The sequence below is a fragment of the Cyrtonyx montezumae genome, unplaced genomic scaffold, assembly GCF_038088225.1.
Source record: "Cyrtonyx montezumae isolate F1298 unplaced genomic scaffold, pur_monq_1.0 scaffold_29, whole genome shotgun sequence".
In the NCBI taxonomy this organism is placed as follows: domain Eukaryota; kingdom Metazoa; phylum Chordata; class Aves; order Galliformes; family Odontophoridae; genus Cyrtonyx; species Cyrtonyx montezumae.
The window spans coordinates 2,551,616-2,569,477 of record NW_027072033.1 but is presented as its reverse complement, the minus strand read 5'-3'; the positions used below and the strand labels follow the sequence as shown (position 1 = coordinate 2,569,477).

General features: G+C 38.7%; 1 protein-coding gene across 1 annotated transcript in view; it reads left to right on the top strand.

Annotated features, from left to right (window-relative positions):
• LOC136051220 (multiple PDZ domain protein-like) overlaps nt 1-17,601 on the top strand; it is a 43,916-nt gene extending 26,315 nt beyond the window's left edge. The window contains exons 13-21 of the mRNA XM_065740550.1: nt 61-100; nt 1,013-1,240; nt 4,797-4,876; nt 5,759-5,881; nt 6,983-7,087; nt 7,219-7,331; nt 8,877-9,031; nt 9,821-9,947; nt 17,541-17,601. Of these exons, the coding sequence (XP_065596622.1) occupies nt 61-100; nt 1,013-1,240; nt 4,797-4,876; nt 5,759-5,881; nt 6,983-7,087; nt 7,219-7,331; nt 8,877-9,031; nt 9,821-9,947; nt 17,541-17,601 (1,032 nt within the window). The remainder of the gene's footprint in view (nt 1-60; nt 101-1,012; nt 1,241-4,796; nt 4,877-5,758; nt 5,882-6,982; nt 7,088-7,218; nt 7,332-8,876; nt 9,032-9,820; nt 9,948-17,540) is intronic.
• Nucleotides 17,602-17,862: the final 261 nt, after the last annotated feature.

The following is a 17,862-nucleotide window of genomic DNA, read 5'->3' as shown; positions in this document are numbered from 1 at the left end:
TAGCACCCAGATTTTGTATTTCTTTTCCTATTTTATTATATTTTTATTATATATTATTAGGATGGAAGAATCAAAGTTGGGAATCAGATCCTGGCAGTGGATTCCATTCCTAAATATCAAGATTTATTACTAAATATCTTCCAGCTCACCAAACTCAATTTAAGCTCTGTAATGAATTAAGGAGGGCACTTTTCTAGTACCTTCCTTTTTACCCAGTAGGTAAAAAGGTGATTCTTTAGGCACAAGAAGATCACTTTCCATCTGTTAAAGGCCAATTATCAGAGTATGCGTCTTACTTTCTGAGAGTACTACTGTCTCTCAAGCAGTAAATACGTAAGCAGTGCTGAAATTGTCCGCAGGGAACTGGATAAGGCTTGAGAGAAAGGAGAGTCTGAGTAAGGTTTCATTTATACTGAAATGCTCAGGTGGATTTAATGCTTCTGAGACAGAAGTGAACTTTGAAGTTTTTTCACCATCTCCTAAAACTAGAACACGAGTTTGCTCCAATTCTGTGTTACATCTTAGTATAATCCTTTCCCTCCTGTAGTTCAGATAATATTTTCAATTTTTCCTTCCACCTGTGTTTCTGATTAAGGAGTTTGTATGACACTATTGTGCTTTGATAAAAAACTATGGCTTTCCTGGCATTGATTTTTGTGGGATCATAATTTGTCTCCATCCAGGCATTAAAAGACGACCCTAGTTTTCTGATCTTCCTTCTAATTGCTATAAACAATAGTGACTTTGTCTAGAGAAACTGTCCATAGGTAACTACATTGTCATCTGGTATATTTTGATAGAATTCTATAGAAGCTAACTGAATAACATTATTCAGGTCAGTCCCACAAACATCAATATTTATGCTTGTTAATTGACAAGAAAATCTGCAGAATAGTGACTTCTAGCAGTCTGGAAAATAGTTATTTTTCAGTATTTTTCTTTTACAATGGGAAGTCCAACTATGATTTTGGGGGTTGGACTTGATGATTTCTTGAAGTCCCTTTCAATCCCTATGATTCTATGATTCTATGTTATTCACCAACTTTTCTTTATATCATTCAGTTTGTCAGTCTCCTGAAGACATCCAGAAACACAGTGAGGCTTACAATCAACTCAGCAGTGGCAGATAGCCTGACTGCAGCGCCCGTCCCTTCCAGTTCTACACCAGCAGAGAGGAGGAATGGCCAGCCATCAGCAACTGTTCACTCTTTCAACTCACCAGAACCAGAAGCGATCAAAAGTAAGGTTCTTGTGTGTCATGTTTCACTGCAATTATGAGACAAAAATGAGGACCCAACTAGTAAACAAGTTTTGTTTTTTTGTTTATTTGTTTACATGTGACTTTCTTCTGAGCTTCACTTTATAGTACTACTAGGTTAAAGAGCAATCTAAATAAAACAGTGAAACTCCACACGGAAGACTTACCTCTTGTCTTCCCATTTGCCTGTTTGTAGAAGTGGAGGGACAGAGGGATTTCGTCTTCTGTCGCAAAGGCTGTGCAGTAAATGTTTGGATCATAGTTGTCTAAAATGAAGTGGAAGTCATTTCCTTCAAATGAAAGAGAAATTCATGGAACAGAGGAATGAGTGATGCTTTCTCAATGTTTAATAGCCAAGTTTGACTCTCTCCCTTTTGACTAGAGACAGCTCTGATTGATGATGGTTATTGGTTAAGCAATTCACTTGTTAGAAGCTAGTAGAGGTTTAGTTGAATAATGAACGTATTAATTTATATGTAAATCTCTGAAAGTATTACTGAGTCATACTTCTGTTGCTTATTATTATATTAATATTATTAATAGTATTGGTACACAATTGCATTAGTGTTAAGGAGACACCAGAGAGCTGAAGTCTTTCACTCTGTACATGTCTACTGCCTCCTTCTTCAATCTTCCACACCATGGTGGAACTAATGGAAGCGTTGTAAGCATATTTGGGTTATGATTGAAACTTGATTTCACCACTGTTTGTAGGAATGTACAGTATAACTCTTGAAAGACCTTCCTCCTTTTCATTCTCCAGCAGATTATATAACTTAATCCCCAGTTTTCTTCTCCCAAGTCTATCTTCTCCCAAGACTATCTTCTCCCTGCAGATGAGGGAGCACCGACACAGATTGCATAAAGAGTTGGTGGAGTCTCCCTCCTTGAAGATCTTCAAAAGCCACCTGAACATAGTCCTGGGTATTCCTTCTTGAACAGGGGTGTCTGTACTCTGGAAGAAACAGAAGTCTCTTCCAATCTTAACCATTCTGTGATTCTGTAACAGTTTCTGTGATTCAGCAAACAGTTTGCATAACAGAACAGATTGCATAGAAGCTTTACCCTTAAATAGTCTTGAGTGGTCTTCTACTTCCCTTCAGAAGCCAGACCTACTTGTTTTGAAGCGTATTGTTTATACAGAACGTATTGCTTGCACAGTACCTAAATGTCTGTGTAGTAGAAATGCTTATTTCTGAATGATGAAACCAACTTTTCATTTCAGTCGTAATTCTTTCAATCAGTAGCCCTTTGAAATGTCTAAAAAATGACTTAGATGCTTGATTTTAATTCCTGGAAAACTCTGTTTTTGGCATCTCTTTAAAGCACATGAGACATCAGTGATAGAGATGATGTTAATATCCTAGACGTCTTGTTTGCAGGTCCTTTCCTTTAATTAAATTATTACACAGTATACTCTCCTAGCATTCTTAGGTTGTTTATCTATGAAAGGTAGGGAAATGACAAAAAAGAAGGATCTTTGCCTCAATGTTTTTTTTTTTTTTGTTGTTCGTTTTGTTTTTTGTTTTGTGTGTGTGTCTGTGTATGTCATATCAGTGACGAACTTTGTTAATATCACAGATCAATTTCTACTTCAGATTATACGTTGACTAGAGGCTGCTGGACTACTATGCTTCACATGCTTTCTCATGGTACAGATCTGAGTCTGAGGTATAATATTTACATGGACCTTGACTTACCCCCTTACAGAAGGATTTGGCTAACATCCTTGTATCCATATATGTAGTGTGTAGTATTCACTCTGTTCATCTGTGATGTAGACTTGCTAATATAAGTGTTCAAATTACATTGTCTCAAGTGTTCAAATTATATTTGAATTTAATTATTCAAACTGTAAGAATGAAGTAGTACAAATATAGTACATTTTATGTCATACTATCTCAGTTAAGTCAAAGCTGTGGTCCAGGTGCTTAATGACACAGAAATCAGAAAACTGCTACTAAAACATGTGATCAGTTATGCACAGTGTGTAGTTTAATTATATAAGTCCCTCCAAAAATAATGCCTCCTGTTTTTTTACATGAAAATTACAATAGATACAAAGAACACAACACTATTTGATAGAGCAAATTCTGAGCTACAAAACATTATTTTTCAACATTGTCATTAACATCAATAGTCTAATAACGTCAAAATCTGCACCAGTGGAAATGACCCACTATTTCACAGCTGCTGTGATTGCAGTATCACTGGGAAAATGTTGCTCATACAGTCCATCTTCACTGTCCTGAAAAGATGGAATTCAGAAAGCAGTATATGATGGGTATGGGACAACAGTCTAGTCAAGATGGGGAATGTTCTCCATGTTCTTCAGACTGCTATGGGGCCTGTCACTGTCATGTTGCAAGAGAAAACTTGTCTTCTTCTCTGGCCCAACTGTGAAGTTTGAGCTTTCAGCTTAGTCAGCACTGTGATGGAGCTGTCAGCACTGATGGTTTGTCTGGGTTGTAGGAAATCTAGAATGAAGACCATTTTTCTATTCCAAAATAGACTACATCACCTTACTCACTGAGTGCTGTGTCTTGAATTTCTTTCTTCAATGGAGAATGAATGTGTGGCCATTTCTTGGACTGTCACATCCTGTTGCCTGTAATGTTGTGATCCAGGAAGTGGTCACCTTTGTCCTCATATTGGCTCCTGACAAATTTGCGTATTATGTTCTTTCTACTCCTGTGAGCATTTATGGGACTCACCTGGTGTAAATTTTGCAATATTCCAACACTGTCACATCCTTTCCAACAGAGTGAAACTGATATTCAGTTCCATACACAGTTCCCTGGTTATAATATGCCAATTTGTGCAGATAAGCTGATCAGCATTTTCTGATATGAAAGTTGTGCATGGCTGTCCAGAATATGGCATGTCTTTCACACTGTGGTCATGACTGCTGAAGTGCACTATCTACTGCCTCACTGTGCTCACATCCACTGTTTGGTTTCCATTAACATTCAGGAAGCAGTAATGAAAGCCAGTGGGTGCCTTTTTTTCTGCATGGAGGAATTCAATCCTGCACCTTTTCTTATTCACTTTCATGTCAGACACCATTTTATCAGACTGTGCCTCTGCTGCCATTTGTCACATGGCAAGAAAATGTAACAGAATATTTGTGGGAAGGTTTGACTTCTGTTATCATACCACCAACATCTGCCATTGATATTGTAGGCCAACATAATAAAATATGAGTAGCTGTCATAGAACAGGTGTGGAATACATCTCCAGTGATCAAATTTACAACAAAGTGATTTCTGACACAAGTATTGCTATCAAATAATAATTTTTTCCATCCTACTTGGGGATTACTTAGCAATCTGACTCCAAACATTTTTAGAATTGAGAGAAAGAATGGCTTTTTCAACTGTTCCAGAAGTATATCAGCCTTACTGTTATTAATAGTATTTCAGTCCTATTAATAACAATTAATTTCAAAAACTTTTAAAAACATATAAGAATAATAAATATCAGAAAACTGGAACTATTGTAGTGTTTTTGACAACTTTAATAGAAAAATTTTCTTAAGATGATAGTTCACCTTTTCTTCTTAATCTTTTGGCAGCAGCTTCTGAAACACAGGGACTAAGAACGGTTGAAATAAAAAAGGTAGGTTACAGCAACTGGTGTGGTAATAGTTTTTTTTACAGTGTGATCTCCAATGCTTTTATTTTTATGTAAAATATGTGTGACTAATGCCCTCAGATTTAAAGCAAAGGGAAAGGGAATTTTAATATGAGGTAATGGGACCTACCTAGTTCTACTTTTATCAAATGAAGTTAAATCCAGACTGAGTTTTACCAAACACGTGGGAACTGTACCGAATTTGCAAGTCTATTGTTTTGGATTTCATATTTGTCTTCATATGTATTTTTAATGGGTAATCTTTTACATGGCACCTGCCAGTTGTCATGTAAAATTCAGTTGACTATTGTTATTTATAGGAACATGAGAGCTAAGCTACAGATTATTTGTGTTTGTCTAAAATGTATGTTTTATTTGATTTTTCCTTGATTGCAGGATTCTGCTTAGCCATTCTCTTTATGCAGTAGGATCTGTTAATATCAGTTTATGATATTATTTATGATATCTGGTGGTTATGTAGTTTAGTGTTTTACAGCAGTGAGTAGCTAGTTTTGTTCTGATCTTTAGGAGGCTTATAGTAGGAGATTAATAATAAAGGACACTCAGTCTCATAAGCACAGTTTTCCCTGCCCAGACATGCTGATTTCTGTAAGTATTCAGTTTGGATAGAATAAGCTATAGGTGAGCCAGCAAATAATCACCTGCCCCTTATAGGAGGAACTAAATACTGTGCTCTCTGTGCTTTCCTCAAAAATCTTAACTACCCAAAGTGGCTTGAGACAAAGTCATTCTGATTTTCAGAATATAGGATTTGTATGATAAGTCTACAATTCTGTATATATTTTTCCTTCCAGAAAAAATTTAATCCTTTTTTTTTTCTTTTTTTTTTTTTCATGACTATAACAGACCTCAGGAGATTCACTAGGACTGAGCATTTCTGGAGGTGTAGGAAGCCCTCTTGGAGATATTCCTATATTTATTGCCATGATGCATCCCATTGGAGTTGCAGCTCAGACTCAGAAACTCAGAGTAAGTTAATCATTAATGTTATGGTTTCAGTGCAGGAGAGATGATTCATGGTGCTGCATTACAGCATGCTGAAGCTAGTTCTGGCTCCATCAGAATTCATTCTTCTTTAACTTAAGTGGATCTTATTGTAATACTGCTGATAAGGTATATAACAACCATAGTAATTGCTACATGCAGTGTTATGTAGCAATTAACATCACACAGTTCAAATTATTGGCTCTTCTCACCCAGCATCAAATCACCTTTAGGTATGCAGTGGATGCCCCCACCCTTCTACATTACCCACCAAGAGCGCCCAGGTCCTTGAGCAAAAAAAAATCCCAGAAGTGGGCATCCACTGCTTTCAGCTTAGTCTTTAACAGTCTGTTCTATCGTTATTTTAGCAGGTGATGGTGTATGATAAGGGATGTGATATACCCACTCAAAACCATTCTCTTTGGCTCAAATGTTTACAAGGTTGTTTCAGAAATGTGTCCTGTTTTCTGACTCAGTTCTTCCTGGGATGCCATGTCTCCGCAAGGCTTTCTTTTCAAAGCCCAGGTCAGTATTTCAGGTGGTGGCATCAGGCATAGGATTTTTCCAGCCATCCTGTGGTTGCTTCCATTGTAAGCATATGGCATTTGCCATGGTGAGTTAGTGAGGGTGTGATATAATCCATCTACCAGTGGATTAAACGCATGCTGTTTGGAAAATGTATGGTGTATTTCAGGATGAATTCAAACATATGATCTCTTATGATAATCTACTACTTCAACCTATGTATATTCAGATGATGTGCTTTATGTTTCCAGAGCGATAAGATCCATTCTGTAGATAACTTTTTTACTCTGAACACACTACAAGTAAACAAGAATTTGCAAGTTTTTATGTCAAATTTTCTACCTTTGTCTCAATTAATTGTGTAACTCAATGATGTTATGTATTTGAGAGAAAATAAGCCAAAAAGAGTTGCAATTCTTTCTGCTATGTGTCACTAGATTTAGTGATAAAACGTAGCTAAATCCAGATATCAAATCTGCTATTATCAAAAGAAAATGCCAAATATATCTATGCAGCTATACCTGTTATTGGTAGTTACAAATTCAAAATTTTCTTCTACAGGTTGGAGACAGGATTGTTAGCATCTGCGGAAAATCTACTGAGGGCATGACTCACTCCCAAGCTGTTAGCATCTTAAAAAATGCTTCAGACACTATTGAGTTGCAGGTAAAAAAATCTTTATTATTATCTAGAATATTTTCTAAACAGTATTTTGCCAGCTGTTGTGAATTATTTTGGTATCAGTATTCTCACTTTACTGACTTCTTTAAACTCATTTTACTGAACTCTGTCCCTAGGTGGTAGCTGGAGGAGATGTGAGTGTCATAACCGGCCAGCAGCAGGATCTACCTGTATCCAGTCTTTCAGTTGCAGGACAAACTTCAACAAGCATTTTTCAGGATGTTTTAGGGTCAGTAACCATATAATACACAACCTCTGTAGCCTTTTACTTCAAGTGGGACTTGGCATAAAATGCACACTAATTCTAGCAGATAGCAGGTGAATTGTTTGACTTAACGAGTCACACTTTTGGTATATGTGGTACCTTGTAGATCCCATTCTGCATTATTCCCTGGTGTGATTCACTGACACTTTTTTTCTGCTGTGCCGTGGAATTAAAATGTGACTTGATTTCTTCTCTTTAAATAAATCCTTCTCTCTTTAGTGAGCCTTGGCAGCTCAGATTTTGCTTAAATAGCAAAGTCTTTTCCACACTGGTACTTCTGTTTATTTAATGTGTTTTCTAACACTGGAATATTAAGAGACCTTGAACTTTTATATGGGCAAGGTATATGTACTACTTCTGGCATACTACAAAAGAGAGCAATGTAAACAAGAGTTGCCTCAATTTAGGTCATCAATTTGAGACATTTTTATTCCAGGAGCACAGAAAGAGAGAATGGGATTCTTTAGTTCCACAGAAGTATGAGGGCTTCCCTAAGAGTAATGCCTATTTTATTATTTTGGCCCACAATATCAGAGGCACTTTTTGGTGGTGTGGCAGTACAAGTTCTTGCCAGTATGTTCCAATATCAGTAACATTTTGTTGCCATTTTATAGATGGCAGCACTGGACAATCTGACTAGATGGCATCTGACATGGAAGTGCAAATGAAAGAAAGGTATGTCCTTGAATTCCTCCATGTGGAATAAATGTCACCCATTGACATTCAATGATGCTGAATGTTTTTGGAAATGTAATCACAGTGAGGCAGTGGGTGTTGTATTTCATTAGTGGCGACAGTGGGTCACCTCCACTTGTGGTTTTTACCGTTGCAGCATGCCAGCTCTTGTTCATTGTTGACAAAAATGCCTAGCTAAATGTAGTGAGCGTGTTGAAAAATAGTATTTTGTAGCTGAGAATTTGCTCTATCAGACAGTGTTATTATGCTCTTTGCTGTAGTTTCCACTGAAACAAATAGGAGACATTACTTTTGGAGCAACCTACACCCTTCAAAAGATAGAGCTTCAAATGTCTGTAAAGTCATGGTACATGTGTGGAAATGTACCTATAAACTGTCTATATGCACACACACATACAGATACACAGTTATATATCAGAGAAGCAATTGAACTTTGCAGCATAACTATGAACCTAATTTGGGGTTACAGGTTTTTTAAAGTATGTGATCATTATGAACATTTGAGATACTGGTAATGGATCTCTGTACCCACTGAGCACCATTAGTGCAACATTGCAGCAGTAGCCATCTTGTGAGCTGAATGGAAGCAGTATGAAAGAAGTATTTGAAATAGTTATTTAAATGTGAGCATTAGACAGAATTAGCATTTTGCATTTACAAGAATGGTCATAAAGATATTCATATTTACAGTGAAAAACAAGCAAAAATAAGATGTGTTGCTTAGCTAGAAAGGTGAAATGCTTTTTGTTGACACCATTATAATATAAATCTTTAATTGATACAACTTAGCAATATTATTTTCTATTTCATTAGACCTCCTCTGTACAAGACCATTACTCTGGATAGAAGACAAGATGGCCAAGGCTTTATTGTTGTGGGGGTATATGGCAGCCCCCGTGGAGGCTTACCAATTTGTGTGAAGACAGTATTTGCAAAGATAAGAATTTGTTCAGTTGATCCATTTATAAGTTCACAGCAGGTAGTTTCTTAAAGTATGACCTGAGTTTGAGATCTAGGGATCGTTAAACAGTTTTTCTTCACAGCTTTTTTTACCCAGTGAAAATTCTGTTCAAAACGCTCTTGCAGCTTTTGAAGCTATAGGAAGATTCAGAATTTCCAAGTGCATGAGACAGTATATGGCAGAACCTTTTCCAACTTTTAAAATATGAAATGTTCACATACTTCTTCAAGGGACCAATTTATTTATTTTCACTGAGAGTCTGAAAACTAGACTAACATGTAATATCTGAACTCATTCTGGACCTTTGGAGAAGTTCAGATACTGACTCAGCTTTGGAGCTTGGCCCCCATGAATTAGAAGGAGTCCCAATTCATTAAAAATTGTAATCAAGAATCCCAAATATTTGTGGTTAGTCGAAGTACAGAACTGGGTTTTGATTGCAGGATTTCTAATAGCAGTTGCTGAAAGCTTTTTCAGGTCTTAAAAATGTCATTGTGTTGGAATTTTAGAAGATATTAGCTAGACTGTTAGGATTAAAGAACTAGAAAAATCACGCAGGTCCAACTTCTAAGTGTTGTGAAAATTAGAGAATTCAGGACATACTGCAGCACTAGTAGGTTAATCTGGGATTGACTGTAGTTAAATCAGTGAGAACTGAAAAGGGTTTAAGGGGATTGGTACACTGAACTCATTCAAACAATAATGAATTCGTAGGAGGGAGAAGAAAAGAAATCGATGTCTGCAATTGCATTTTGTATTGTTTCAGTGTGCAGCAGCAGAAGATGGATGCCTGAAGAGAGAGGGTATCAAATCATTGCTGTGAATGCGCAGAGTTTAGAAGGGGTGGCCTATGAGGAAGCGGTTACTGTTCTGAAAATAACAAAAGGAACAGTCACTTTGTCTCACGAACTGATTGCCCAAATGTATAGTGTTAACAAGAGTATATTATTTAATTCGACATAGCAAAGAAAATGGAAATGTTTATATAACCTTCTTGCTCTTCCAACTTGTCAGGACTGTTACATCACTGAAGAATAATGACATTTAATCATATTTTTGTATGCGGTAGAAGTATTACTCTTACTGTCAAACCACTGGGGGATGGAGTTAAGTCATTTGTGGCAAAGACATGGATATTTAGCCTAGTAGCACGATAATGAAAACTTGTAAGCAAAATTGGAAGACGCTTTGAATATTTGAAATTTGCATTAATAGCATGGACATGTGCCCAGGGCTGCTTGCTACTTTTAAATTGCAGGAAGAGAGTGGGCTGAACTATGAGTGGTGGTGGGCCATGTGCGCCCTAGAGGGCACGGTTTGGACATGCATATCCAAGGTGGAAGAAGTTGATGTGAAGTGCTACTTGCCATTTTAAATAGCAGCAGAGTTAAAGCCCTTCTAGGACTGAGAAAGGCTACAACCAGACTGGTAGAGGGTTGAAGATTTCCTTCCAGTGGAAAACAGTGGAGAGCAGAAAAATAGCAGTGAAGGTCATTGCATTGGCATCAGAGAGGAAAGGAGAAGCAAGAGTTACTAACATTATTTAGGGGTTGTTAATTTTAGAGGCACAACTGTGAGATGATGTCCAATAAGATGTATCCATGTAACTCTTATTTGGAAAGCAGTGTTGTTATGGTTCTATGATTTTTGTTGTATTATTAATATTCCACATCATAACATCATGTGGAGTATTGGGAGTTAAAGAGTTAATGCTCCAGCTCTGTGGATCGTTGATAGTTCTGTGTGTACCTGTCTCAGAAGAGAAGAAGAATTGCATTCCCCAGAGGACTTTGCGATGCTTTGCATTTTTACATATTTCTGCCCAGAGGGAAAGATAAAAACTGTCTGCGGTCACGGGACTCTCTCTTCCCTTCGGGACCGAGCTCGGCAGTGGGTGTTTGTTGCAGCCGTCCGCCTTCAGCGTTAGCGTAAGGCCTTCGGTTTATCGGACACTCTCTCTCTTGCTCATTTTATTTGACTCATTTGCCTCAATTCCAATTATATTATATTATATTGTGTTATCTTCCTTTCTGATATCTATTTAGTAAATTAGCTTTCCTCCTCAGATTGTTGCCGCTATTTTGTTCCTAGGCCCATCTCCCTTCTTTTTCCCTTTCCCCTTTTCCCTTCCCCAGGGTGTGGGCCCGTGGGTCCCCTGCCTCAATTGTCACGGTACCGGGTCAAACTGTCCCGCAAACCGGTGACATTTTTGGCACCTAACGTGGGGCAAAACTAGCTGCCTTAGCCGGGCAGAGACATACTTTTAGAGTGAATCTCTGTCTTTTGTTAGGAAGCTTATCTGTACTGCAGGTCCTGTACGGCAAAACACGACCTTGAAGTCCAGGCGTACTGCCAGTTTTTCTGGGATATTTGTAAACTTTTCGGGTGCTGCCAGCTTGTTTGAGTAAAAGAAAAAAAAAATGTTTTTACTGTTTCTGTTAAAACTGCCCTTACAGGGATTGTATTTCATTGCTTTTTCCCTTTTAATGCTCAAAACGTATTGGAACTTGGTTGAGCTTGCCAGTCTGATCTATGGAGCCTGGTCCGTATATGACAAACTAAAAGCAGTGATGGAGGCACCTACCAAATACCTGGGCACCCCGACTAATGTAACAAACGATACCATGTTAACAAACCATAACAAGTGTGGTCAATAAATTTATCAATATCTTCAGTTAAATAAAAGTTAGTGTCCTCTTCAAAGCTTTCTTCCAAAACTGTGCTTTGTGAAACCATTTGCCAGTTGTCTTTGTCTCTTCTCCTTCAAACTGGATCTTCAGATTCTGGCATATAAAGCTCCTTGCCTAAGATTTACCTTCCTGCATAAAAATTCTAGTAGATCTTTTGAGGGAGGCAGATGTGTAGGTTAATTAGCATGCTGTATACTTGCTGTAGCAGTAAGAATGTTCATGTTGCTTAGCAAAAAAAAAATAAAATATATATATATATATATATCTATATATAGCAAGAAAGCCAGTGGATGTCATTTGTCTCCTGTTTAAGAGAACTGTCTGAATGCAGATGGTGGTCAGGCCATTATTAGAAGAAGATAAGGAAGAGTAGCATCTGTATTAGTGAGAAATGGAAACAGAAGTGTGTGTAAAGTAGTATAAGTAACTTGATAGCTATCTCTAACTGGATTAACAAAACAACAACAACTTTTTGTCTGATTGACTATTCTAGAAGGTATGCTGTGACAGGTCAAAATGAATACCAATGGTACCATTACTGGTTATGGTTGTCATTAAATTCTTCCGCTATATTTATTCCTCTGTTAGAGTGAGAAATGCCTACATTACAGCATGCGAAGTTCTTTTAAATAGTTTCCATGTTTGTAAAACAAGTAGCATACATATATTTTACTACTACTATTGTATCTAAAATATGTTGTAGAACTGTCTTTGATTAAGAAATAAAGTTGTTGGTGTGTTTCTAGTGTGTACTAGTGTTGTTCATTCTGCTTTGGAAGATTAATCCAAACTTTGTAAATATTGACAAGAAGTTATTTATACTGTTCTTTGTGTAAACCATAGAGCATGTACTAAAACTTGCTTTATTTGGATTTTAAGGTTTTTACCTTCACTCATAATTTTTTGGCAAATTAATGAGACCAGATTCCAAAATTATCTAGGAATGAATAAGAAGTTGCTTGGCTTGTTTAAAAGAGATAGCATTAATCATTCCTCAGTCTATTTTAAAAGCTGACCATTGGGCAGGGGACTTTCCATGAGGGATCAAAACAATTAGCTATGGAGCTTAGAATTTTATTTTTGGCGGTGACCCATGCTGCTGGTTCAAAGTACACTATCTCACTCAGTCCCTGTGACAGGACTTCTGTTGCATGACCACTATTCATTGGCTAATGTGGACTGGGCTGGGAGATGTATTAAACTTTTCAGGCTTAGAATGATTAGTTTTCTTCATTGTTATGATATTCAGTGCAGCTTTCCTATTGCAGGGTTATTACTCCAGGGTACTAGATACTGGGACCCCAATTCTATTAAATTTTATCATTTTATGTTATCTCTGTGACTTGAAGGGCTGAAGCAAAAGTGCCTGGTATTTTAAAGGCTCAAACCTGTTGTCTATTCAGATATCCAGTCCTTCTTTTAACTTTGCTTTCACTTATTTATTGCCAGTAATCTTTGAGCAGTGTTAATAGAAGAGTCTGTCTAGTTTTCTAAGTGGATCTGGTCAATGCATGAAATGATGCATTAATGAGAATGCACATATTTAATTCCATGCAAGAGTTGACATGGCTGCTTTCCTATTTCCCTGCTGGATTTTATTTCTGGTTTAGGTTTGTGGAAGAAATTGTAATGTTAATTCCCAAGTGGAAGAATGGATGGGAGTAGCCATTGAAGATCCCCTTCACCATCTAATGCTTCTTCATAAAATAAAAGATTACATACATTCTGTACACCCAGTCATGGACATGCCAGCTTCACCTTCCCCCCTCACCCCTCCAAAAAAGGGGAAAATGGTTAAAAATTAATTTTCTGGAGTGGTAAAAAGAAGATTTGTTGTACTGACTTGCAAATAATATGGAGGAACTTACTGTTTTTATATTGTTTTCCAAAGTATATTCTGCCTCAAACTGACAATGACATTGGAAAGAGGCTGATTTTGATCTCTACTTCCCTATATATTTTTTCTTGCTTTTGAAAAACAAATCTTTTGAAACATCTAAAATATCCATGTGCAGGGAGCACTTCTGTCTTACATGCCATTTGAAACTGCTAAGAATAGAGCTTTTTTTTTTTTTATTTCCTTACGGATGCTATTGAAACTCAGAACACTGCTGTATTCAGCATGTTTAACACCTGAAGTATGTGTAGAAATTGTTTTATTTCTTTCCAAATTGGAGACTGCATCTTCTCCTACAGTTGCGTAGATCTCGTCTTTAATGTGTTTTAATTCACAGCCACTGGTTGACAGGGTTATATGTTAGCTTGTGAAGTTGCACAAGTGATACTCAGGAAAATGCTGACAGTAGCAAGTTAGACTGATACATTTCTAACACTTGAGAGCAGTAAACCTACTAATGGAAGATGACAACTACGTATATTGAACTTACTTACTTTTTGCCATGTGTTTTCATCTTCTTATGCTAAAGTGTTCCACAGTATTAAATAATATATATATATTTATTTTCATGTAAAGGTAGTATTTGGATTACCAGCACCTTCTGGAGTTCAAGGAGGATTTGAATAATGCACTCACATGTAGGTTTTGATTTTTTGTGTGGTCCTGTTTGGAGCCTTGAGTTAGAGTCGCAGGTCCCTTCCACTTTGGTATAGGATCACATATTGCCTTGTGACGTTACCTATGTGACCATGGATTAGATATGAAGACGTCGCATAAAAAACCCACTTCTGCACTTCAAGCACAGGTAACATTGTTAACAAGATAGATCAACCAGCAAGTTGAACTTCTCCAAAAAGGTGACTGCTCCAGTGGCTGCCAGACATGGCAATAGCTGTTAGGACAACAGAGGTAACAAATAGAGGAGCCCTGCCCCCAGTCAGGTGGGGGAAAGGGATAATAGAGTGTACTGGACTGCATGGATTCGATGGCCTGACACATCAGAACCACAGAAAATATAAGGCATTGGTGGACACTGGTGCACAGTGCACTCTAATGCCCTCAAGTCCCCAATGGACAAAATTAATTTATATTTCTGGGTGACAGGGGGTTCCCAAGAGTTGACCATGGTGGAGGCTGAAATAAGCCTCACTGGTAAACACTGGCAAAAACATCCTATTGTGATTGGCCCAGGAGCTCCATGTATACTTGGTACTGATTACCTCAGAAGGGGGTATTTTAAGGATCCCTAAGAGATTCAGATCCTCCTGCTAGCTGGCTTTGCTATTAAGCAAAACAAAGTGAAAGAACCTGCACAGGAAATCCACTATCTAGGCATAAAGTGGCAAGATGGATATCAACACATCCCATCGGATGTGATTAACAAAATCACTGCCATGTCTCCACCCACTAGTAAGACAGAGACCCAAAGCTTTCTTGGGTGTAGTGGGCTTTTGGAGAATGCATGTGCCAAACTACAGCCTCATTGTGAGCCCCATTTATCAGGTGATATGGAAGAAAAATGATTCTGTGTGGGGCCCTGAGCAGCAGCAGGCTTTTGATCAAATTAAGCAGGAGATAGCCCCGTGCCGTGGCCCTGGGGCCAGTGCGGACGGGACAGGATGTAAAGAACATCCTCTACACTGCTGCTGGAAAGGAAGGTCCCACTTGGAGTTTGTGGCAAAGAGCTCCTGGAGAGACCCGAGGCCAACCCCTTGGATTCTGGAGTCGGGCGTACAGGGGGTTTGAGGAGCGCTACACTCCAACTGAGATCTTAGCCACATACGAGTGGGTTTGAACTGCTTCCGAAGTAATCAGTATTGAAACGTAGCTCCTCCTAGCACCTCAGTTGCCAGTTGTCATGGTTTTGTGGGTTTTGCTGTGTTGCTGATATTCTACATCATGACATCATGTAGTGTAATGGGAGTTGAAGAGTTAATGCTCCAGCTCTGTGGATTATCGATAGTTATGGATATACCTGTCTCAGAAGAGAAGAAGAACTACATTCCCCAGAGGATTGTGCGATGCTTTGCATTTTTAAGTGTTTCCGCCCAGAGGGAAAGATAAAAACTGTCTGCGGCCACGGGACTCTCTCTTCCCTTCGGGATTGAGCTCGGCAGTGGGTGTTTGTTGCAGCCGTCCGCCTTCATTTGATTCATTAACCTCAATTCTAATTATATTGTATTATATTGTGTTATTTTGCTTTCTGATATCTTATTTAGTAAATTAGCTTTCCTCCTCAGATTGTTGCCTCTGTTTTTTTCCTAGGCAACATGTGAGCCCCATTTATTTTCCAATCTCCCTTCTCCTTTTTCCCTTTCCCCCTTCTCCTTCCCCTTCCCCAGGGTGTGGGCCTGGGGGTCCCCTGCCTCAATTGTCACGGTACCAGGTCAAACTGTCCCACAAACCGTTGACACCAGTGCTGAACTGGATATTTAGGGGAAAGGTTCCCTCCACCCATCATGCTACTGATGCCACTTGGAGTAAGTGGATTGCACTGATTACACAGCGAGCTCGGATGGGGAACCTCAACCGTCTAGGATCCTATAGGTGATCATTGACTGGCCTGAAGGTAAAAAGTTTGGAACATCACCATCAGAGGAGGTATCACATGCTAAAGAGGCCCCACCATACAGTGAATTACCAGGAAATGAAAAGGCATTTGCCCTGTTCACAGGCAGATCGTGTCATACTATGGGAAAGCATCACAGATGGAAAGCTGCTGTGAGGAGCCCCACATGATGAGTTGCAGAGGCCACTGAAGGAAAAGGAAAATCAAGCCAATTTGCAAAGGTAAAGGCTGTCCAACTGGCCTTAGATATTGTTGAACGGGAGAGGTGGCCAGTGCTTTAACTTAACACTGACTCATAGATGGTGGCAAATGCTTTATGGGGGTGGTTACAGCAATGGGAACAAAATGGTTGGCAATGGAGGGCTATTTGGGCTGCTGAACTGTAGAAAGACATTGCTGCCTGAATAAAGAATATGGTTGTAAAAGTGAGTCATGTAGATGCTCATGCACCCAAGAGTCAGGCTACTGAAAAACAACAAAACAACCACCAGTAGATTGAGCTGCCAAAGTGAAGGTGGCTCAAGTAGACTTGGACTGGTAACACAAGGGTGAATTATTTTTAGCTCGGTGGGCCCATGAGACCTCGGGCCATCCAGGAAGAGATGCAACATATAAATGGGCTAGAGACCAAGGGGTGGACTTCACTATGGACACTATTGCACAGGTTATCCATGACTATGATACATGTGCCACAATTAAACAAGCCAAGATGATAAAACTTCTCAGGGGAAGGATGATGGCAGAAGTATAAATATGGGGGGTGTGGCAGGTTGATTATATCACCTTGCCACGAACTTTCGATGGTAAGTGTTATATGCTCACCATGGTGGAGGCAACCACTGGGTGGCTTGAAACATATGCAGTACCCCATGCTACCGAAACACCATCTTAGGTCTCAAGAAACAAGTCCTATGTGACATGGAACTCCAGAGAGAATTGAGTCCGATAATGGGACTCATTTCAAAAATTCTCTTGTAAATACTTGGGACAAAGATCATGGTCAGTTCCCCAGAGGACTTTGCATTGCTTTGTATTTTTACGTTTTTCTGCTCAGAGGGAAAAATAAAAACTGTTTGCATGTCAAGAGACACTCTCTTTCTTGTGGGGATCAACTCAGCAGAGGGTGCTCGCTGAGTACCTTCAGCGTTAGCGTAAGGCCTTCAGTTTATCGGACCCTCTCTCTTGCTCATTTTATTTGATTTATTAGCTTCAATTCCAATTATATTGTATTATATTGTGTTATTTTGCATTCCAGTATCTTATTTAGTAAATAAGTTTTCCTCCTCAGATTGTTGCTGCTGTTTTGTTTCTAGGCCCATCTCCCTTTTCTTTTTTCCCTTTCCCCCTTCTCCTTCCCCAGGATATGGGTCCGGGTGTCCACTGCCCCAGTCATCATGGAACCGGGCCGAACCAGCCCGTAAAACATTGACACCAATGATTATGATTAGTTGAGAATATACTTTGAAGAGGAGATGCATTACAGCTGAAAGACATAATACCTTAGCAATTGCATGCTTTTACCCCATCAGGAGAATGACTGTACTTATGTACTTTCCAGAGGAAATACTGTTCATGAGTATTTGTGTGGATTGTGGTACACTTCCAAGACTTAGGACTGGTCAACAAAGTATCACAGTTTGGTGGGATTTCATAGCTTTTTGTTATACCCCTCACCCTCAAAA